This window comes from Notechis scutatus, chromosome 1 (genome assembly GCF_049901735.1).
Source record: "Notechis scutatus isolate UNSWTSFEM ecotype Mainland chromosome 1, rNotScu1.2, whole genome shotgun sequence".
NCBI lineage: Eukaryota > Metazoa > Chordata > Lepidosauria > Squamata > Elapidae > Notechis > Notechis scutatus.
In genome coordinates this window covers 54,299,379-54,322,629 of record NC_142009.1, presented here as the reverse complement: position 1 = coordinate 54,322,629, position 23,251 = coordinate 54,299,379, and the positions used below count along the sequence as shown (strand labels likewise).

Below are 23,251 nucleotides of genomic sequence, written 5' to 3'. Positions count from 1 at the left end.
CTTCTCAATTGCAACTCTTACAGCATGTGCATATATAAACAGGATTTTGACTAACACTGCCTGGATATTATAACATATTTAGTATGGCCTTATTATTTATTGTTAAACAAATTTAAAATAAGAAATCATCTCGCATTCCAAGAAGAAAAGGTTAAGTTAATGTTCATTGTTTCCAGATAAAAATATCAATCGAGCTTAGCAGAAAAAACAAAGTACTGGAATAAATATTCTTATTTTTCATAACAGAGCTCATATTTATAAGGAGTACACAGCATGTAAGCCCTGTACGGTCACCTAGACAACAGAGGAAGAGAAGATTATGTGCTTCAATTATTTAAATTTAGGCTGAGATGATGCTCTATCTGCTATTCTTCAGCACATCCATCTTTGCTGCTAAAGTCACCTTCACTGAAGGTGAAGATGGATTAGCTGCTCATACTTGGAAGATCAGACTTAGCCTGGAACTTATCAAACGCCTTCTAAAAACAGCCTTTAGAAAAGATGGCAAGGGTCTATTTTATTGCTTGATCAAAAGATATTTGCACAAGCTGGGCTTGAAGCATCAGCAGGATGTTTTCCACTTGTCTGGGAACTTGTAAAGAAAACACAGCACTTATATTATTTGGAAATGTTTTTCAGATTTCTTATTCATACCACATGGATTTGCTTAGCAAAGAAAACTTGTGTACTGCAGAGAGTTTGAGGGTACTGTAAATCTAGAGCACATATTCCTCTCATATGTGAATCATGCACCCATGTCTCCCAAACCCCTCTCAATATTTTCTTGTAAGTGAATCAGAAGAGAAGATTCATAATGCCCTGTCTTTTCTAGAAGACTTCTGTCTACCACTTATTCTGTCGCCCTTTGGACTATCTCTGTTATCCCTAACCTGAAAAAATATTTCAAACTGGGTAGGGTGTTTTAAATAGTAGGTAATATTCAATTCCTCATCAGCCATGCCATAATGACACTACCATTAAGCCTATGTGGGCGCCATCTGTGAAGCAGTTGCAGATCACAAGCCTCAGAACAAGAAAACCAGATGGATGGAATTGATACAGCATGCCCAAGTCAATTTGTACTTAAATATTTATTAGTTAATAAATTGCTTGACAATTTAGCTTTTTTCCTCTCTTTTATGGTCACGTTGTGAATGCATAATTAAAAATTCCCTTAAATAGAGTAAAGAACAAAACCCTTAAAGTAGACTTAAAGTTGAAACCAGTCAAACCATTACAGCAATTCAACTTGTTTTGACTGGAACAGACAGCAGTGACTTCACTACAAAAAACCTCAAACCTCTGCACATTAAAAGTATGGATTGGAAGGAGATATAGACTCCAGCCAAGAAGATCAAAGATATTAATGAAGACGTACATTTCTCATTATTATACAAATGGCAACAGTTAAAAAACGCAGAAGTTTGCAATTTAGCACAGCAGATTTCTAAACATAACATCCAGTCAAAGAGACCATAACACTTCAATATGATTTAAACACTATAGAAAAGATAATAAACAAGATGAAGTGAGCCTTTTAGAACCATACGTTTTTCTAAAAGGAAGTCATGTATCTTCATATGTGGGCAATACTGCTACTTTACATAGAGATAAATCATCTTAACAGCTGTCACCTGGCATAAAAACATTCCATGTAATTCAGTTGAGACCTTTCTGGAAACTTTATTAAAACCACAATAACAACCAATATTTTTAAATATTTCCAAAGTAATTGTCTACAGTATAATTTATATTAATATAATATAAAATGTAATATGAAATATCTTATTTCAAAAGTAGAAAGTTAAGAAGGAGCTAATAACATTTTAATTAACTTACACTGTAATCAATTCATGTAATCATGAATTGACTGAACATAGCAACCAATCTGTGAACTCATGGATGGTTGTGCAAAATCTGGGCTAAATAAAAATTATCTCTCTTACCCAGTGATTCCTTCATCTAGAACCATGAAACTAAACATTAATTATCCTCCAACATCTTAATTGGCTTATTTTCTTGCACTGTTGACATAATACCATAATCATCTTTTTTTCTCTTCCCCACAAATTCCGCCAACGTACCTATATTCTAAATTGCTTGCTGAGAATTAGCAAACAGGGGCCCTTGTGGAAGCATACTATTCCCTGTGCTCCATGGAGTGTCAGACTCAGATATCATTCCAAATACATACACATGAATGCTGGCCTTTCACAGATCCTGCATCAGTTAAGGTCATTAGTTAAAACCAGACCTCAGTCTCAGCTATGGGCAAAGTTAACATCTACCACATGGCAGAAGAACTCATGACGTCCCTGGAGCAGCCTGTTGCTTTTTACATTCTGCTTTCTTCAAGGAATTTTTAAAAAGCTGCAACTATTTGGATGATGGAAAACATTTTCTCCTGCTCAGAACCAATCAATCAAGACCAGACTGTTTTTTTTCATCTCTGGGTGCAAAGAAAATTTTCCTTTCTCAGAGTATAGATGCATGCTTGTTTATGCATATGTATATACATATGTTTGAGTTCTTATTACCAACCATTTAGATGTAGCCAATAAGCAAGAGAATCATGCCAAATTATGCACATGAACTATTTTAAAAGGCAAAGGAAGTGCTTTCTGGCTGTGTTTTGGAGAAAAGATGACGAGGTGGAAAAGAGTGCTTTGAAAATCTGAACTAATTATTTTTCCTGCAAATTCTTTTTCCAGCATTGCCACAAACTCTGAAGAATCTATCCCAAAAGAAACAGATGGCATTGTTGGGACTGAAAGGGGTCTGCAAAGAAATACAGGCAGTAGCAATTACATGCTTGCCAACAGCTTACTCTACAGCATGTCAGCAGCTGAGTAATGATGAAGACAAGAGATCAACATTTAAAATGTACATTCCACTACATTGTTAATACTTTTACCTACCCGCATATTTTCCACATTGCACATTGATTTTATGGCTGGTAAATTCCACAAGTCATCTCCACTTGCTGATGCAAATACCACTCGGGAGTAACGATCACCTGAAATTATGGTTAATATATTGTGAAGATCAGAGATATCACAGAACTCTGGCATTAACGGAACTCAATATAACAGGGCAGATAGAAGAGTGGGCTACAGGACCTCCGAGTAGTAACCATTTTTTACCCTAGTGTAGCTTGCAGGATTATATAAAGCTAAAATGGAGAGGAAGCATGATTCCCCTCTCCCCAGCTAAACGTATTTTTTCTAAAACATTCTCTATATTTTGACAAGAGAACGAATGCGTATAAATGCAATAGCAGCTAAATTTAAATGTATCATTTTTATTAGGGTTATTTTTTAGAAAAAGAGAACAAGTCTGTTTATTTCTAACAACCATGAGCAACATTGTTTCTTCCAAATGTTATAAAAGAAAGTGGAAATATGTCATTTTTGTCCCACTTATGATAAAAAAGGAAAGGCAAAAGATCTTAGGAATGGCAGAGGCCATTTAGCCCAATCCACTGCTTGGTGCAGGGATCCAAATTAAAGTGTCCTCAGCAGATGGTTGCCACTACACAAATGGTATTATTACAATCTTAATACTGTAATGCATTTAGCTTAGTCCATGAAGGCCCAGCATTCTTTTTCTCAGACAGAAAAGACCAATTCCTAGGAAATAAAAATTGCAAATAAAGAGATTTATTCAGTCAAATTCGTCATGCTTGCAAACATAAAGCCAATTTTATTTTACAGCTCAAATATTAATCAACTCACTTGGAATGTCACAGAAAAAGCTGTCCTTCTGGAAATTCCAGTCAGCCTCCCTCTTCTCTCTTTCATAGTGATCATCAGACCATCTGCCATCTCGATGACTATCGAGAAATTTTTAAAAAAGAGATGATAAATTTCAAGAAGTCATTTTTATTCCAACGATACACAGATTTAAAAAGTGCTAAATCAGAGAAAAGTAACCAAACAAAACGCAGACTGAGGAGTTCTGGAAAGCTGTCACACTGGAGAAAGTTATCCTAAATCAAAAGATAAAACACTAATGCATATTGCATTCAAACTTACTATAAAATGGAATGAGTAGTCATTCAACTATTATAAAATTTCAAAGAAAAAGTTGACAATCATATGAGAAATACAGAAACATTACAAAATGGCAAAAACAGTGTACAGGAAGGATTATTGGCCATGCTAATGACAACCACACTTTATGATAACACATAATCACCCCATCACAGACAAAAAGTCACAAAGTCTGTGACTACAGTAATTGTTTACTAGGGTTTTGCAAAGCTTCAGATTTGAATATTAACACAGAATCCCCTTCTATGTAACCTTGCCTGTTTTCAGGATCAGATAGTTGCTTTAAGTAATCAGAAACATGATTCTGCATGTTCCAAAGCATCTCTTCTGCAACATCCTATTATTAACTTACAAATAAAAGAGCCAGATGTAAAATGCAAATTATGTTTATTTTGGGGGCCGGCAGGAAAAATAGTTATTAAACATTTGTTCTTCAAACACTTAGAGGACTAACTGTTTCAATAAGTGGCACCTAGCACCAATAGCTGATAATTTGCTTGAAAGCCTTTACCTCTTAGCTTGCTCATCTGCATATTTAAATGGGTAGTTTGCTAAAGTCGCTTTGTAGCCTGTATTTTTCAGCATGTTATTCCAAGTGACCAGTCTCTGCCCAATAGCAGTTCCTCTTGGTTCAAAACCCTGCAGCAGAATATTTATAAAAAAATAATAATGCTTGCCATTATTTCACTGAACAGGTGGTCAGAAATTAAAATGGAAGAATTTTATTGAAATTTTTTTTTCTACAGGTAACACTTAAATTGGTTCATATTCTGATGACAGCGAGACACAAATTGAAACCTAGCCTTCCTAGCGGCTTGACTTAGCCAGCATCCCCATTTTATTATTCATGCCAATTCTTGAGCCAGTGGCACCAAATGAAGAGAGGAGACATAATTGAACACAGATTAAAAAAAAAACATTAAGGTAGTAATATCAGAACAGCAATTTATACTATGTATTAACTGCTTTCAGATAAATATGACAAACTGTCTTCTTGGAAAGAAAGTGGAAAATATATGGCTAACTAGATCTTCCAAATAACATGGCTTGCAAATAATAAGCAACTTGTTTCTAGTTTACTGAGTCACCCAACACAATGTATAGAAGATTTCTGACCAATATCACCATCACCGCCCTCTGATCTGTGGGAGGAGCCGTCACGCATAGAGAATATGCATGAAGCCTACTCTATGGGCCAAGACCTTACTTCAGATGGGTTCCAGCTACAGGAAAGCTTCTGCTGAATTAAAAAAACAAAACCCTCCTTGATAAACTCTTGTGATAGCATCCATTAATGTTTGGGTGAAAAGGTAAATCAGACATATTGTAGGCAGAACTGTTCACCATTCACATAATGCCTGAATAGAACAACGATTATCTAAAGCAATCTTTTATTTATTGAGTTACTATTTAATCTATCTGGTGTTGCTGTACTGTATTGTACTGATGTACGGTATTTCTACTATAAACTGAAATCACTCTTAGAGGTATTGCTGGAAAAGGATTCTTCTTTTCTTTAAGAAAAAATTCAGCAGCTACACCCATATAGCAGAAGACATCTGGCCTCAAGTACTTTATAAATATTCAGATGTGGGGGTCTGGATTTGGACACATCTGCATTTAAAAGCAATACAATATGTTCGCCCATAATTTACCACAGCTCTCTGTTTATCATTATTTCGGAGGGGTGGGGATTAGAGGATGTGCCAACACAATGCTTTGACAGCAGAAGATAGTAAAGTTTACTCACCAATAAAGGATCAGAGAAGTCTGGAAGATCTGGGACTAGAATTCCAACCAATGCACACACCACAATTAACACAGTACACATGCCTAAAACCACCACAGGCCAGTCTGCTATCAGAGCTGCATAGCTAGAACAAAATGGAAAACAAATGTGAATAGGAGAAAGGTACTAGCAGAGAAAAAGAAATCAGGACACAGGGGGTTAATTTATATTCTTTCTTTTAATGACCAAGATTGTTTTAAAAATATCAACATCATTTTTTGTTTAAAGAGGACTGAATTGCGCTAGTCTTCAAACTGGAAAGGACCCAACTTTGTGGAGTGCAGTATTTCCAATATTACTTTCCAATCAATAAAAAAAACAGATCTGCCACCCATTTCTTCTTTCTTCAGCATTTCTTCATGCAAGAATGCTTAAAACAGTTGATACAGATTTGTCCTTCAGGTATAATGCAAAAAAAAAAAGATTTTTTCTGCAAAAAAAAAAGATCTTTTCTACTGCAATCTATTCACTATTTGTTTGGTTTGCAGGATACTAATGGTACACTGCTATATAATTAACTTGAATCATTTGGCACCTGATTCAGAAAAGCCATGCCATTTCAAATGCAAGCACTCTATTAGATAACTGATTTTTTCTCCCATTTTTACCACTAGTCCATATATTTGGTCTGGTCAGAATGTTTCCAAATTCATCCATGCAACATTAAAGCAAGAATTCATCGTTTCTGCAAAAGTTATAAATTAAGGTGCACAAAGGGTTCAGTGAAAAGAAACACTACGGATCCATTCTAAAATAAAACTGCATGTCACCCTTCTGCATTGGTTGTGTTATGTCCAGCTTTCAATCAACAAATTGAAGAAGACCAGCAAACCGAAGATTATCGGTATCTTAATTGATAATGTGTTTGGTATCTCAAAAGTTTGTTAAGCATCTACTGGAAATTAGAGAGGTAAAAAGGATTTGCATCCAGTTAGGTTTTTCCCCAGAAAAGTGAGTATAAAAATCATTTCTTGTTTTGGAAGAAAAGAAGAGCCCCTGAAGATCCCATCTTGGATCATTCTAGGACTTTATGATCCATTGACCTGGAGGCCTATTTCCCGTTTCTTTTGGAATATTAAATCAAGAGAAGGATGATGGGGCATTACTTCCCTTCCCCCCCCCCCCCAAATAATTATAAACCACCCCAATCTGGATGATTTTGGATAACTTTAAAGGGGGGGGGGAGCCTGAAGGTCCAGGCCAGATTATTAAGCTCTATTTTATATATATAAAAAAGATATCTATTTATATCTGAACAGAATCCAAGAAAATTTGAGCTGCTGATCAAAATATGTTTCCCAATTGTTGGAGGACTTTGTGTGTGTGTGTGGGTGGGGGGAGCATTTCAAGTCAAGTAGGAAGGGGATTGTCAACTCAAGTAGGAAGGGGATGCTTCTGAGGTTTCATACATGAACCTTAACATGGGAATTGGCTCCAATGCACACCAGCTGCCTGGCAGAAGACGGGTATTCCAGCTGCCTGTGGATTTCCAGAGGCCTGGCAGCACAAAGAAAGCATAGAGCTCATTCACTGGGGCCACCTGTTCTAGATAAAATGAAACTTTCTTTATCCCTTCCATTCAGATGACATCACCAATAATTTTTAATGCTGATAAGTGCATGAAAAAAAATCAAAAGAAATACATTAACTGGAAATGGGCTCTTACCTTTTTGGCAACGTTACTGCTCTGGCTGGCCTGAAAATTAAACACAAACTTATTTTAGAGGGAGAAGTTCTGCCAACACTCAAATTTACTTTTCCTGCTTACTTATTTAGATCAGCATTTCCCAATTTTCAAATGTTTGGTATAACTTCCATCATCTCCAGCCAGAGCACTCACATTTTTCCTTTTTTTCTGAGGGAAGAATCAGTTGTTCTGTGAAGCACATCTATCCAACTCTTAACTATGCCTTATGATTACTAGCCTGGCTGGATGGTAACTTACCTTATATCCTTTTGCTTGCCTACAGTCATAAACTTTTACTGTTTTATTTCGGTGCTTCAAAATACTTCCTCTTTTCCTGCAGTGGGCGTGAAGGCTCTTTTTCTTTGTAGTGAAAGTGATTCAATCATATCTATGCTAATTTTTACTTTAAGGAATTTGTATTTTACTAGTTTTTCTAAAAGAACTCTGTTGCTTCATTTTATTTTATTTTTCTCCATGCACATTGTGGGGTTTTTTAATCTCAGCTTCTTTGTGCCTCCATTGTTATGGAGTATTCTTTCTCCTCAAAAGGAAATTGCTTACACTTTGCTTTGAAAATTTGATTATGAGAGCAAAGCAGTGGTGGGATTCAAATTTTTTTTACTACCGGTTCTGTGGGCGTGGCAGGGGAAGGATACTGTAAAATCTCCAGTCAGAGATGGTATTTGCTGGTTCTCCAAAGTACTCAAAATTTCCACTACCGGTTCTCTAGAACTGGTCAGAACCTGCTGAATACCATCTCTGGAGCAAAGCAACAATAAATCAAGGACTTTGAATATCATATATATAATGCCCCAAAAAAGAGATGTAAAGGAAAGATGGGACTCAGAGTTTTAACTTAAATAAGCCTTCTTGGTAGAAACTTTAAAAAAAAAAATGTTTGCCAACCTACAAGTTTTAAATGACAAACTGGAATTCTTTGATCATAGATCAAAATGTTTGATGAATTTGTAATAATCATAAATCATCCTTAAAAGAACACTTCAAGAAACAGTAGCTAAATCAGCTATGCAATTGGATGAACTGAAAGGTAATTTGCTGTTAATAGATTTAAAAGAAAAGGAGCTTTGTTTGAAAACTGGTATTTGTTAAAGGAGGCTGAAAGAGGCATTAATGAACTTGACTTTCTCAGAAAAGCTTGATGGAGTTTGTGGAATGGAGACATCATATGCAATTAGAGGATGGCTGTCATGATATATTAGGTCCTAATTTGTGGGAAGATTTATTGAACAAGTACTATGGAGGTATTTTCAATGAAGACCTTTTTTGGAGAGTGAGAAACAGTTGTGTGGAATCATTCCACTCCCAATTTTAAAGAAAAGCAACAATGATAAACTGGGATTTATTTTTACGATCAAGAACCAATCTATGGTATTTGATCCTGAATGGATCAGAAACAATGGTTGTAGTGAGTTTATGAGAGAATAGAAGCTGATTGTGGATTTCCATGAGTTAAAATGTAACAACAGATTTATTAACAAAGGGCTTTGAAGTTTAGCTTTGTGGTTGGAATTCCCTGTTATATTTTTTTTGTTTTTTTTAGTAAATAGATGGCAGGTCGAATTGGTTGATTGATAATAGATTTCTACAATTGTGATACTTTAATGTTATATAGCAATTTTGCAAATATAGATGTAGAAATTTATAGATTGTGGACCTGTTTTGGAGGTGACGGGACAATTCTTGTCACTGAAACTATATTTATCAGTGTTCAACCAGGGAAGACATTTGTGCATATGCTTGAAATTTTGTTTTATGCACTTTTTTTTGTTTCTGCTTTTGTATTGTATTTTCCCCCTTTTTTTCTTATCCTATATTTTAACTTTGTATACCAAAAAAAGAAAAAATCATGTAAGTATTCTTTATTTCTAATTTAGAAATATTATAATTAGTTCATTGTACTAGTTGGAACAAAGTGGTAAACTATTATTTGTTGCAGTATTGATTTACCTCCTTTTGAAGTGTTAAAGAGATCAAACATTTTCCTTCTGATTTCATATTGCATTCAAAATATAAAATAGAGCAAACATTTCACATCATTTGTTAAAACAATAATGCTTGAAAAACTATAATCTGAAGTTGGTTTGCTTCAACTAAAGATAATTGAAAATAATCAACATGGACATGGCCACTTTTCTTATTTTTGCATATCACATTTAACATGATGTACACAAATATATTTTCCCTCCACAGTTTCCTTTAAATTCAGCTTAGCACCTTGAGTGTACTATGAGATGACGATTACCTTGAACTAGAGTATTTGAAGTCACTTATTACAACTTATTACACTGTACTTCTCATTACATTTATAGCAAAGTTCAGTGGATTCATGGATTCATTTCAGTTAGGTGCTTTCCTGGATTTGTTTTGCCTTAGTCCCATACCATTTCCTGGTCTGCATTTTTTGGATGACATCAGGACAAACTATGAAGAATTGCTATTCCTTCATGTGGAGAGGACAGCATTTCCCTTGAAACGCTCTAGAGATCAAAACAGCAACTCATCCCTGTTAATTGAAAGGGAAAGCTCTATTTTGCTATGCATTCTAAAGCAATGCTTCCCAAACTTTTTCATTACCCAAAACTGCTTATCAGAAGTTCTTCTCACCCAATGTAGATAAAACCCTTTGAGTGAATTTAAAAGTCCCTGCTGTCCATAGGTAATTCCTATGTGTGTTGTTACCCAAAGAAAAACTATTTTAATACTATTTTGGGTAACTTAACCCTAGTTTGGGAAGCATGGTCCTAGAGCATAATTATTTTTTGTTGTTCTAAACCACAGCATAATAAAATTGTCATAATCAGCTGCAATGAACTAATTACAATGCTGGGACTCATTTCAATGCAGGTCTTTTCTTTTTTTTTTTTTTTGAAGCGTGCATTTGGAAATGAAACAGTCTGACAGCTGGTATGTCCTTTAATATTTCAAATATGAAGGATTCTATCATTCTTTTGCGCAGGATAAAATTTATTTAAAAGGACTAAAGCAGAACTTAGAACAAAGATGGCCTGGAACCGTAAGGCTATTTTGGACCACAGTCAAAGGCTGACATGCACCCAGGAAGTTTAAACAATAAGCATACCCCAATTAAACTTATGCACACCCAAATTTTGTATCTTAACAGGTGACATAAAAAAATATCCCTTTTCCCCAAACCATTCCTTAGAAAGGTTATTTTTGTTGTATGCTAAAGTTTGCATTAAGATTGTTTTCAGAGCAAAAAACAAACTCCAGCATTTATATTCTCTGAATTCTGCCATTTATATTCTGAACTCGGTCATTCTCTCTCTCCCTCAAATACATTGCTATGGAAAGAAATCAAAGTTCACTGCTAGTTTTGCTTTTAAAATGCTACTTCAATTTATTAACCACATTTTCTTTCTAAATAAATTCATGTTTGTTCTATGAGATCCCATACATACAATGGAGAAAGATGAAGTGCAAATTGCCAACCTAATCTTTATTATAGAGGAGAAGCCTACCAGCATAATTATTTGTATAAGGAAATGGTAAAGATTTAGCCTTATTAACCTGGATATTGGTGAACTTTTTTAATGGGAGATCAGGTTTTGTATTTGAATACTGGCCTTCAAACGCCAGCATTTTCTGCCATACAGGAGATGTTCTTACACAAATCACCTGGAAAGCTGTTTGGGGTTGGAAAGTTATATGCAATGAGGCTCCAAAAATACTCCAAAGAAAGCCATGTGAACATAAGGGGGAACTGACTAGAACCCTTATCCCCCATCCATTTTGTGGCTACTGATCCTCATTCAACTGTGCTGCCAAACCTCTACTCTGTAATTATTGAAATCAGTATTACAATGCAAATTATATGAAATATAGTGCCATCCCTAACTTTATGGGAATGTTTTGGCAATAATTTGGAAGTGGTTTGCTATTGCCTTCTGGGATGTTTTATGGATCTTATAGTTTAATTTACAGTCCTCAGATTTTTTTTGATGGTCTTCCAAGTACTAAGTACTAACCCAAATACTTGGGAGGTCTGATATTTAGTTCTTTGGAGATCAGCCAAGTTTGACAAGGTATTGTTTCATTTAAAAAACACAGACTACTGTTTGTTCTAAGAAAAGCAAGCTTCCTTCCTCCCTTAAAACAAAAAACAACCAACAAAGTCAACCTAGGCATAAGGCATGGCCCTGCCCACTTTTTTCATCACTCCAGCCACTAGCGGGCAAGTGACCTTTGCCACTAAAAACAGCAATTAAAATCTGCTCTAGGATAAAAGAGGATGTAATAGCATGGGTGATGAATTAATAATGAATTACAAAAAAATATCAATGAAAAGATATAAACTGTTATGACCCAGGTGGTCGTGGTTAGGCAGGCCTCCAGAGCGTTCTCTATTAGTCTTGCAAATAGTTAAACAAATGGTCCTCCGCCAACCAGTAAGGCTCCGCCCTCAGTCCCCCAAACAACAGCCCCTAGATTACCCAGCAAGTCCACAAGGCAAAAATCCAGGCATAAGACAAAGGCAGTCTTGAAGGCAGTCTTCAGGGCTAGGCAAGACAAACAGCAAGCCATAAAACAAGGGGTTGTCCAATCCAAAAGCAGTTCCAAAGGTAAAGTCTTCAAGATTAGGACAAGGCAAGAACAGTCCTCAAAGCAGGCAAAGCAGCCCTTGAAGCAAGGCAAAAGGAGACCTGAAAGCCAGGGGAGTGTAATCCAGAAAATAAAACACTTGTTCCTGGCAAAAGCCCCTCCTCATGGCGTCTCCTTAAATTCTACTCTCCAGATGAACCCCGTGAGGAGGGCGGGGCGCCCTCCACCCGAATAGTCGGTTCTCCCTGCACTGACTCTGCCTCCTCTCCATTCTCCGTGCTCAAGCAGGGGAGGCATTGTGCTCGTCTCTGGAACTCTGCCACTCCTCTGCTCCACTGCCTGCCCTTTCCATTTCCACTTCCTTGGTCAGCCTGCACTCTCTCTTCCTCCCTTCCTATTCTTCCAAGGCCCGAGGGACCCAGGACTGCCTTGGCCATAGGGACTGCACCATCTCTCTCCGTGGGCCCAGGCTCCCATTCATCATCCGCTTCAGATCCTAGCTCCGACGGGGCCATGACATAAACACTCTGGATATTATTTTCAATCTCCTTCCATAGAAGTATTTCAAAAACAAAGGCCTCATCTAATTATTGCATCATAACTGTCCTCATAAAAAAAATCCAAAACGTATCCAAGAAGGTCCTTCCATTAGTACAAACTTTTCACCATATTTTGATTGTGCAAATGTCAGATCAAAAGTTTTGGTCCATATAATTTATTCTGCAATGAAAGTGCATACACATTCGTATTCATTACAATTTGATACATATAGTTTTCACGGATTATACTAAGCCAGGTATCACACAAACAGAACAACAGAATAAAACCTCTTGTGGTTTCCCCACTTAGCACCTCCTCTCATACCCTCTCAAAAACCATTTTTCTCACATTCTTCTGTTGTCCTAGATCAGTCACTACTTAAATAAAACATGGCATGTTAAATTAAGCTAACCACAAGTTCAGAGCTGTTTAGATTCTCAAAACTGTAGTCCGACTCTTTTGGAATCTGTATCTTGGGCCAGCTGGTATTGCTTCCATTCTTATCCAAGGTTTTATCAGTTCTTCCCCATATGGTCTCTTGCTTAAAGCCTGCATTCCTTATACAAGTGTTTATAGACAGATGATTAAACGATTTGTTTTCATTCCTATTACTGGACTTAACCTTAGAGGTGCTATTATTAAATTTCTCTATACAAAGTATAAAATTGTTTTCCTCTGGCAGCCTTGAAATATTAGGACCATTAACCTCTGACATAAGGGATTAATAATAAATGGATGAAACCTTGCTGAAATTGAAAGCATTTGTCGAGTGCTTGGATTTTGTACCAGAGTTTATTAGAAATCTTTCAGAAGATAGAGCTATCTTACCTTTCAATGACTAGTTATGAAAAGATCATTAGATAATATTATTAACACTATTTCTATTTATGGGTCTCTCTGCCCACAGTACACTTATATTGTTTGTCTGACAATACTTCTTGCTCTTGAACTCTTTCAGAAATTTTATTTCTGGAAAAAAAGAAAAAAAGAAACCCACCCATGGAAATTGATTGTCTGGGAGTTAAAACATACCTGTCAATTCTCAAGTTACAAAGATAACTTTGTTTAAACTGAAGTCTTCTCACAGGTGACATCATCCTGACCACAGGCAGCATGAGTATGAGGGGGGAGAAGAATCTTTCACAGCGTATAACAAGGCTCTCACCCAAGCAATAAATTGAAAAACCAAAGTTTCTGATTAGATTTGTGCTTACAACTTATTTTTCTGAAGATTTTCCATGTTGTGTGCATAGATATGGCAGGGACTGTGACAAGCGAACAGGAGAGAAGAATTATACTCAGTAAGTTTGAATATTTGAGAGAAGCATTTGACAGATGATAACTCAAGACAGGTGTGGCAAGGGCTACAACTTCTAACCAATTACAAGGGCAATACAATGAAAACAGCCAATGTTGATGTCATGCTGGCGGAGGAGCTGAATAGCTTCTTCGCCTACTTTGAGGTTAATAGACCTGTCTCTGAGGCTCTAGCCCAAAGGCCTCCAATCTCCAGACACTCCCCTTGCAAGAACATCAAGTGAGAGCTATGCTGAAAGCCATAAATCCCAACAAAGTTGCAGGCCCAGATGGGATGCTGGAGATAGTGGTAAAACTTTCATTGAGAGGTCCTGACAAGGATCTTTAACATCTCCCTACAATTGGCTAGAGTTCCATCATGCTTGAAAGCAGCCACAATCATCCCAGTTCCGAAGAAAGCAGCTATAAACAGCCTGAATGTAATGATCCGGGGCATGGCACAAAGGCAACACAGTCACATAAGTAAGAAAAGTCCCTTTAATACCTCCAACTTTGCCCCCAATGTCCAGTTACCTTTGACTGAAGAAAAAAACTCTCCCAAGAACAGTCTTTAAGTGGAGGAAATTCAGTCTGAAAACGAAGTACATATAAACTGTAAATAAAAATCCACACAAACCACGCTGCTGCAATTAAGTGGACAGGGCAGGATAAGGAATTGCAGACTTCAAAGGCCAACAAAACACACAGAATTGGGAAGATGCCAGGAATCCAGATAAGACTTGACAAAACAAGATAATACACGATTTGCTCTGAACAGTTGGCTTGTGCAACTTAAACCTGTGTTCCCAGCTGCAGCTAATGAAGGGAATCAGGGCCCTTTCCTCCCCTGTAAGCCATACAACTCACGTTGCTCCTCTGTTCCTCCCTGTGTGCCCTAGGATGAAGACAGGGTGTGCCTGGGTCTTCCTCCAAATTCCCTCTGCCTTGCTCTACCTCTCCCCTGCTCTGTCCAGCCAGACTTTGCTCTTCCCGAGTTTCTTCCACAGCCAACGGAGCCACTCCCTGTCAGCTAATCAACCTCCCCCTCGGAATCAGATTCCGACAGGGCCATGACACTGAATGATTATAGACCCATTGCTTGATGTCTATAGCGATGAAGTTCTTTGGGAGACTGGTCTTACAATACCTCAAGTCCTGTTTTCCATCGAATTTCAATCAACATCAGTTCACTTATAAAAGCAACAGGTCAACAGAGGATGCCATCGCCACTGCTCTACATACTGCATTAAGACACCTTGAGAAACCTGGGAATTACGTCAGAAGGCTTTTTATAGACTATAGTTTGGCCTTTAATACCATCTTACCGGGCATTCTCATTGAAAAGCTGACTGACCTGAATTTCCCTCCCCTCACTTGTGACTGGTTAAAGACTTTCTGACGGATCATCCACAAATAGTAAGGGTTGGGCTCTTTACATCCTCCACCCTGAAACTCAGCACAGGCTCCCCTCAGGGATGTGCTCAGCCCCTACTTGAACTCGCTGTATACATATCACTGCATATCTTCTGATCCATCCAACATCATAATAGAGTTCACAGATGCTACAACGGTGCTGAGTCTTATAACTGGAGGGGACGAATCATCATACAGGGAAGAAGTACAGAAGGTATCCACATGGTGTTTAAAAAACAACTTAAACACTAGCAAGACAAAAGAGATGGTGCTGGATTTCTGGAAGCACAGAGAAGAACCTGCCCCACCCTACATCAAGGGGGGCTGTGTGAAGAGGGTTTCCTCTTTTAAAATCTTGGGAGTGCTTATTGGTCAACACCTCACCTGGAAAAACAACACATCCCTGATGGTTAGGAAGGCTCAACAGAGACTTCATTTCCTTAGAGTCCTGCGGAAAAATCAGGTGGAACAACAGCTGATAACTTCTTTCTGGTGGTCTACGATAGAAAGTATCCTTACATACTATATAACGGTATGATATGCTGGTTCAACAGCTGTGGACAGGAAGGCACTACAGAGAGTGATTAATTCAGCACAAGAAACCATTGGTTGTCCCCTAACACCACTGTATGACATCGCCAGGTCTCATTGCTTCAGATGATTAAGGAAGATACTTAGAGACGATTCACATCCCGGTCAGTGTCTTTTCTCACTTTTACCATTGGGCAGAAGACACAGAAGCATAGTCAACTGGACAAACAGGTTTAAAAGCAGCTTTTATCCATGGGCTGTCAGACTCCTAAATACAACTACAATCACTCCATGCATATATGGAAACATGTGACTGGTTTCTCTCTAATTACTTGTATAATGACCACTTTCTATATTATTGATTTTGTATTGTACTTTTATTATGAATAGCACCAGCAGAAGCAAAAAATCAATTTCGTTGTATATATGTACAATGACAATAAATGTTATTGTTATTGTTGTTATATGGTTTCTGTATACATAGTTGAAATCATAGGCTCAATTTGAGTATTACAATGTTATGGAGTTTTGATTAAGTAAGGAATGCAATGCTGAGGAGGAAAAAAACATGTTTATTGCAACGATCTTTGAGCGCCTGCTTTATAAGTATAACTGAATAATGGAAAAGCAAGAATTTTAGATTATTGCATTATATGATTAATGTGGTGAGATTACTATATGCACAGAGATGGAAAGAGTCAATACAACCCACTATGGAAGAATGGTTGGTGAAAGTGATAGATCTTGCTGAGATAAGCTGACTTTTTTGAATAGAGACAAGACACTATATCTATTAATGACTGAAACATATTATGGACTTTTTGTGCATAAATGAAAAAATGAACATGATTTATAGCTTTGATAACTAGACAGACTACAAAGAAGAGTATCATGATTTAACTTTAGAGAGCTGTTAAAATATATAATATAGCTGCTGTGAACAATATCATAAGCCACTTCGTATCTTTTTCTTTTTCTTAAATCTTTTTCCTTTTTTCTACTTTTTGCTTTCTCTTTGCTTTTTTTCTTTTTTCTTCCTTATTTTATATTAGTTTGTATTGGTTTTTAATCTTTTAGAAGATTTAATAAAAAGTATTTTCAGGAAAGTTTTATAGAAGTTGAAGTCTATAAATCCGGAAATTCTACGGATCTGATTTGCTAGCCAGTTTGAGGAAGCTAGGTAGGTCTTCATCAGGGTATATGGAGTGAGTCCTTATTGTTAGGCATAAAGGGCCCTTCAGGAGGGCAGCAGTGCTGGAAGGTCCATAGTTAAAGTGATAGAAGGTTGAGGTCATCAGCTGAGACAGAATGAAACATTGGGCTATCTCTAAGTTGCAATTCTCTTGTTTGACCCCTACTCCTATCCAAAAGATGTGGGAAGGGAAAAGTGCAGTTTCCATTTTGTTTGTTATCACATATGGACCATCAACATGAATTTTTATGCCAAAATGGCATCAGCACTATGTTGCCATATCTTCTTTGGACAGCCAAAACAATTTTATTCCAGCTTATCTATGCGCAGTTTTTGTTTTATGACTTCAGAGTTGCATAAAGCTTGGAGAATTGGCCATTTCTTCATCTGTGGGGATTCTTGCTTCACCCATACTCCCACTGTCTTAATTTGGAACTCCTGATTTCACAATCTACTGCAATCTTAATTCTTCCAGGCGATTTTTAAGGCACGCCACAAATCAGATGAAAAACTGCTAGTTTGATTTTTTTTCTTGCTTATGCATGCATGTTATTGCCCAACTCCATGTGACTGTGACTCACAAATAGTATAAAAACCAATACAAATCAAAAACAAGATGTGCCTAGGAGCTGACAACACTAAGACAACTGACAATTATTACATCATATCTTGAAATGTTTACAAATAGAAAGTGGCATTTGGATTCAATCAACCAAGCCTGAGCAAAATTATAAGCCATAAGGCTCTTACACTGGCAATAAATGTTATCCTTTTGCCCCAAACTGCCATAAGGGAATGCTTAAAATTGGTTTTAAACGGTGTTACTTAAATTTCGTAGAAGATCTCTTCAATAAGTACAGGATTTATCAACTCACCACTCACATCCTTGAGGCATAGCTTGCATACTGAACTTGGTAAATATTCAAGGTGGTTACCCTGAAAAATCAAGTGGCAATCCTATATGAGGAGTCACTGGCAAGGAAGGCTATGGTAGCCCAGGAGAAACACACAGAAGTGAAGGGCTACAAAGAAGGTATAAAACATGAAATGTTTGTGAAATTTTTACCTGCATGGAATTGCCATTGGAGGATTCTCAAGAGCAGAAAGAAAACACTATGAAATCTCAAGGAGACTGAAAGTTATGCATGGAATAGAAGAGTCCTGTGCATCCCAAAGTCATTCTCAGACATTTCCCCCCTGGAATCACTCTTCACTTTAAGTTAAAGAGGCACAATATGTAAGGGAAGTCCAAACAGCTTTTCAATATTATGCATGAGGATCTAATCAGGCTCATATTATGCACTGCTAAACATTATAATTTTTGTGAAATACGGTACTGCTATTGGTTAGCAGTAGCTAAGTTAGATTTTCACAACCTGGTTCTCTACTAAACCATGCTATCCACCAACAAGAGTATGAAAGCAACACTATTTCATGAATTTTGGACCCAAATGGTGAATCATTTTAATCACTCTGATCTTGCAACATTCTCACAAGGGCTGTTTTTCAGTGTACATACTCAGCCAGCATACTACCATAATGGGAGCAGAGAAGCCTCATTTATCAGTCATAAATTTATATTTGTTAGATTAAATGATGGTGTCCACTGAGAGATGACAGAAATAGCTGGAGATGGGGGAAAGGAGGGGGAACAGAGTTGAGAAGAAGAATCTCATTGCCTTTTTTGTCCAACTGTTTTCATCCAAATCTAATTTGTTCCAAGCTTTTTGCTGTTATTGAGCAAGCTTTTACATACATTGTTCCTTTTGCCCTCTTTCCAGGTTATTTATGGGATGATATAGTTTGGTGGATAGGCTAAACAAAATGTTCTCAAATATTAAGAGGCAATAAAAATCTTAGTATCATCATGAATCACAATTTGAGAAGAGTCCAACTTCTCTATTGTACTTATAAATATTTCATATGCAACATCTATTCAAGAGGATTTTGGAACAATTCAGCAAAACCAGATGGTAGATATTATCAAACTCGTCCAAATCTCCATAGGCACATTAAAAAAATTAGTGCCGTTTATTCTACGTATAAATGAACGAAATGACAACTTTGATAGCTAAAGGTGAACTGAATGTTTTATGGCACAGTTTAAAATGATTATTTTAAAAAATGAAGATAACTGTTGATGAAAATATGCTAAACGTTATCATTATGCAGTAAAATATTTAAGATTACAAACAGCTACATACCTAAGATCAACCAAACATTCCTTAGCAACCCACATCTGACCTCAGCTAAACCAGATCTAGATTTCTAGTTTAGCATAAGCAAGGGCACAGTGGTGCATTGCTGATCAATCAGTCCAAGGTTGTCCACCTAATAACTCTCTAGACAGGGTTATTAAACAAACTATTAGATTTCAAAAGTTTGCTTTGTTGATGTCTAAATCAGGACCCCTGGCTTCTTATCAAGAACACATTGTGGCTTCCAGCTCTAACTTGTCAAGGCAAGAACCAAAAGGAATCCCAGTTATTCAAACAGGTCTGCTCTGTGACTCTCTTCTCCTTTGGCATATAAAGATTTAAGACATGACATTTAAAATGAGTCTCAAGCTCTGGGCTACATATGGTCCATTTAAGAAGAAATTCAATGCACTACAAATAATAAGTATGTAAAATGTAACTAATATCCACTGTCCGTTAGAATTTTATTTATAAACCAGTTTACAGTGCTAATTATACGTGTGTTATTCTTTTGGTCTAAGTCATTAAATCACAGTAAATAGTATTCTTCTTTGTTTAAATATAGTTTTAAAATTCCACCTTGGTCATTTGGAAAGTGAGGTTTGTGTAATATTGCTCATAAAATTATATATTTTCCTCTCTTCTTTTCCTGTTTTTGTTATTGTTTCTCTCTAAACATGACCTGTTCCGACAATAAAGATTATTGCCAAGCATAAAAAACGCACTTCATCAGAAGGCAGTATCCAAAAGTAAGGTTTTTTAAAAACATAGTAATAGGTTTGAGTCATTGCTGACACACCTAGTTATTAAAATATCTTTAGCTTGTTTAGACATCTTCTTTTCTTCCAGAAAAGGGGAAAATTCTCTAATTCTATCCAATGTTTTTATTAGAAATAAATTAAATGAATAGATTGAACTTACATCTAAAGAAAATGCCAATTTTTCTTTTAGTTGTGGAAAATAATTTAATCAGAATAAAAAATTGGAAGGACTAAGCTAAAATAAATGGATTACAGAATTATTAGAAAGATTTGATTTTTTTTTTACCTTTTCTTCAAGCAAAAGAAATAAAAAAAAATTGAAGGAGCTTAATCCAATAAAGCAATCAGTTAAAAACACAGATACTTTATTTACATTTCTCTGCTATCCTATCAAGAGTTCAAAAACTGATTGACAGTTGCCCTATTTATAAGCTATTCACTCCTTTGTATAAGAGCATCAGTCAGATACTGAACTGCGTAACTTCCATTTATAGAAACAGAATCATAGGACTGTGAAGCTGGAAGCAAGCATATGGATCTATCACAGTCCTCCCCAATAAGCAGGAAAACCAATTAAACCATCTTCAATGGATGATTGTCCAACTTCCTAAAAATCTACAAAGCTAGAGAAGGTTGGTAGAGGGTTCCATAGATATACTTTGTCCTTTCAGTGGCTCGCTATAAGTAGGAAAGATGAAATAATTTCAGGCTAGAGGTAGTCTTCCCATGCTCAGGGAGAATGGTACTAATTTAATCTTCCCCAGGGCTCTGGGGAATTAAAGTCAAGGCAGCATAGAGTAAAATTGTTTCATGGAGTTTAGGAAAGATGTCCAAAATGCCAGACAGATGTTTCTGCAGGGAACACCACAGTGCCTTACACTACAATGCTGTCAAAAACTGTGATTATCTGACTTGGAACACAATTCTACTGGTCTATAATATCCAAGTATATAGCATATATTCTAAATAGAATTTGCTTAAGAAAATGTGCTGTAACTCATAATGCAAAATGGGGTCCTGCATACACACAAAGAGTGCTTTTGATTTAAGTTTATTTTTTGTCGAACAGTTAAACACTACTGATTATAGTGTTATCATAATGAAGCCAATGCAAGCCTCCCTCACATCCCCAGTGGAAAAATTCATAAACACAAGTCAATTCTGAATCGAACTAGGAGTGGTATACTAACCAATAAATTAGCAAAATGTCTGCAATCCCAAGGCAAAAACTTTAGGCTAGAAGTTGTCCACATGTTTCAAAAATTGCATTCTCTAATTTTTTTTTGCTGTTCCCCTGTTCCCTTTTTTTTTCTAACGTCTCTGCTTTTTCGTGTGTATTTTATATATTTTTTAAAATTCAATAATGTTTTTAAATTAAAAAAGGAAAGGGAGGGAAAAAGCTTCCCCAAGAGCTCTATGTATAGTAAGAACAAGCCGTTCCTTCCCTACATCTTATTGATTGTGAAATTGATTTTAGAAGGAAAGCAAGATGAAAGAAAGTTTTTTAAAAAAAGAACAACCCAGAGTTAGTGGCCTGACTCATCATTTGTTTCAGCACACCTCCCTTGTAACCTTGAGGAAATTCACATACCTACCACACATAGCCTTGAGGGGAGGCAGCCTTTGAGAGAAAAAGTATTGCTTCAATTGCAGATATTAATCAAGTAGATTCAGCAATCTTCTACAGCCTAATATCTTCAAGTTATACTGCAACTGCAATTGTAGTCTCAGTATTTCTAGTAGGTACTAAGTTGAGGGAGATGGATCTACAGTTTATTTCCACATCAACATTATTCCTGATTTCAAACAATCTCATCTGACTGGATGTTTAATTGAAAAACAAATATGTCAATTTTCAAAAATTACTTGCTTTCATGTCATAATCCTATAAAAAGAATAAAACAAACAAAAGCAAATAATAGTTCTAGTTAATATTGCATTTAGTTGGTTGCTTAGGAATATATTTATATTTAGGAAAATATATAAATTATTTATTATAGTAACAACTTTATTAAGATTAAATGGTCCAGATTTATAAGCCAACTTTCAAGTCTAATTGTTTAATGTACATTCATGAACAAGTATTCCAGTTCAATCTCCCATAAATTTCAGAAAAAGCATACTTGTATACACATTCACAAAAGTGGGGACTTGCTGGAGGGGACATGCTTTTATTTATTGTCTAATATTTTCTTTATAGAGGGTTTGGGAAAAAAGAACATATTAATTTATGTCATCAAAAGACACCAAATTTGGTCTTAAATTATGAAGCTCATTGCTCATTCAGGGTACCAGTATTTTTCTGTGACTTACAAAGTGAGAGTCACAGAGCATGGGAAATAACTTTCAAACAATTCACTGCCACCATCTGAAAATGGCAAATTATAAAAGTCAAGAGAGAGCAATGCCCCAGAATGTGGAGTAGAGGCCATATTTTTAATACTACATTTATTTATTTATGTGATTTACATAGCTGCCCATTTCACTCAGGTAGCCAAGGACTTAAAACAAACAAACCCACCAAACAACCCATTGGCACAAAGGATCAATGGTTAACTCACTCACAATCAATAATAGCACAACTCATCTACCCTTGACCCAAATGCCTGGGAAAACAGTCACACTTTCAATGCTTTGTGACAGATTAACATGGTTGGGGCCAATAGGATCTCTAGGTGGACCAAAATGATTGGGGTCTAAATAAAAAAACTAGAATGTTTTAAACTCTTCAGCTTGGGAAAAAGACATGCAAGAAGACATATGACTGAGTGGTATGAAATAATGCACAGCATGGAGAAAATGAATAGAAATACTGTATGTTTTCCTCCATCTCCCAGAATAATAGGACTGAAGACAATCCCTGGAACTGATTGGAAGAACATTTCAAAAAGACAAAAGGAAAAACTTGCACAGCACACTCGTGGAATTCATTGTCAGGTGTGGTGAAGGTCATGAACTTGGATCTCTTTAAAAGGATAACTACATGGAGGCCAGGACTACTGTTTTTCAAGACTCAGTATTATCTCTGGGTTGGTGGCTCATGTCTTCAAATGTCAACTAGAAGGGAACGAGGGGAGAGGCGAATGCCAGCTATGTTTTGTTTCAGAATATGGCTGCCATCTTCCATGGCTTCCTTCTACACTTTGGAAAAGACTTATTTAAAAATGCGCACTCATTCCCATTCCAGAGCACTTCCTGCTGTCAAATCTGA

At 36.5% G+C, this 23,251-nt stretch overlaps 1 protein-coding gene across 11 annotated transcripts in view; it reads right to left on the bottom strand.

Annotated features, from left to right (window-relative positions):
• The window catches only part of DISP1 (dispatched RND transporter family member 1), a 73,031-nt gene that overhangs the window by 5,326 nt on the left and 44,454 nt on the right, over positions 1–23,251 (bottom strand). For all 11 annotated transcript variants that reach the window (XM_087964339.1, XM_087964343.1, XM_087964331.1 and 8 more), the window contains 5 exons: positions 7,508–7,537; positions 5,803–5,926; positions 4,564–4,691; positions 3,735–3,832; positions 2,919–3,016 (listed from right to left, as the gene is read on the bottom strand). In XM_087964339.1, coding sequence (XP_087820465.1) covers positions 2,919–3,016; positions 3,735–3,832; positions 4,564–4,691; positions 5,803–5,926; positions 7,508–7,537 — 478 coding nt within the window. The remainder of the gene's footprint in view (positions 1–2,918; positions 3,017–3,734; positions 3,833–4,563; positions 4,692–5,802; positions 5,927–7,507; positions 7,538–23,251) is intronic.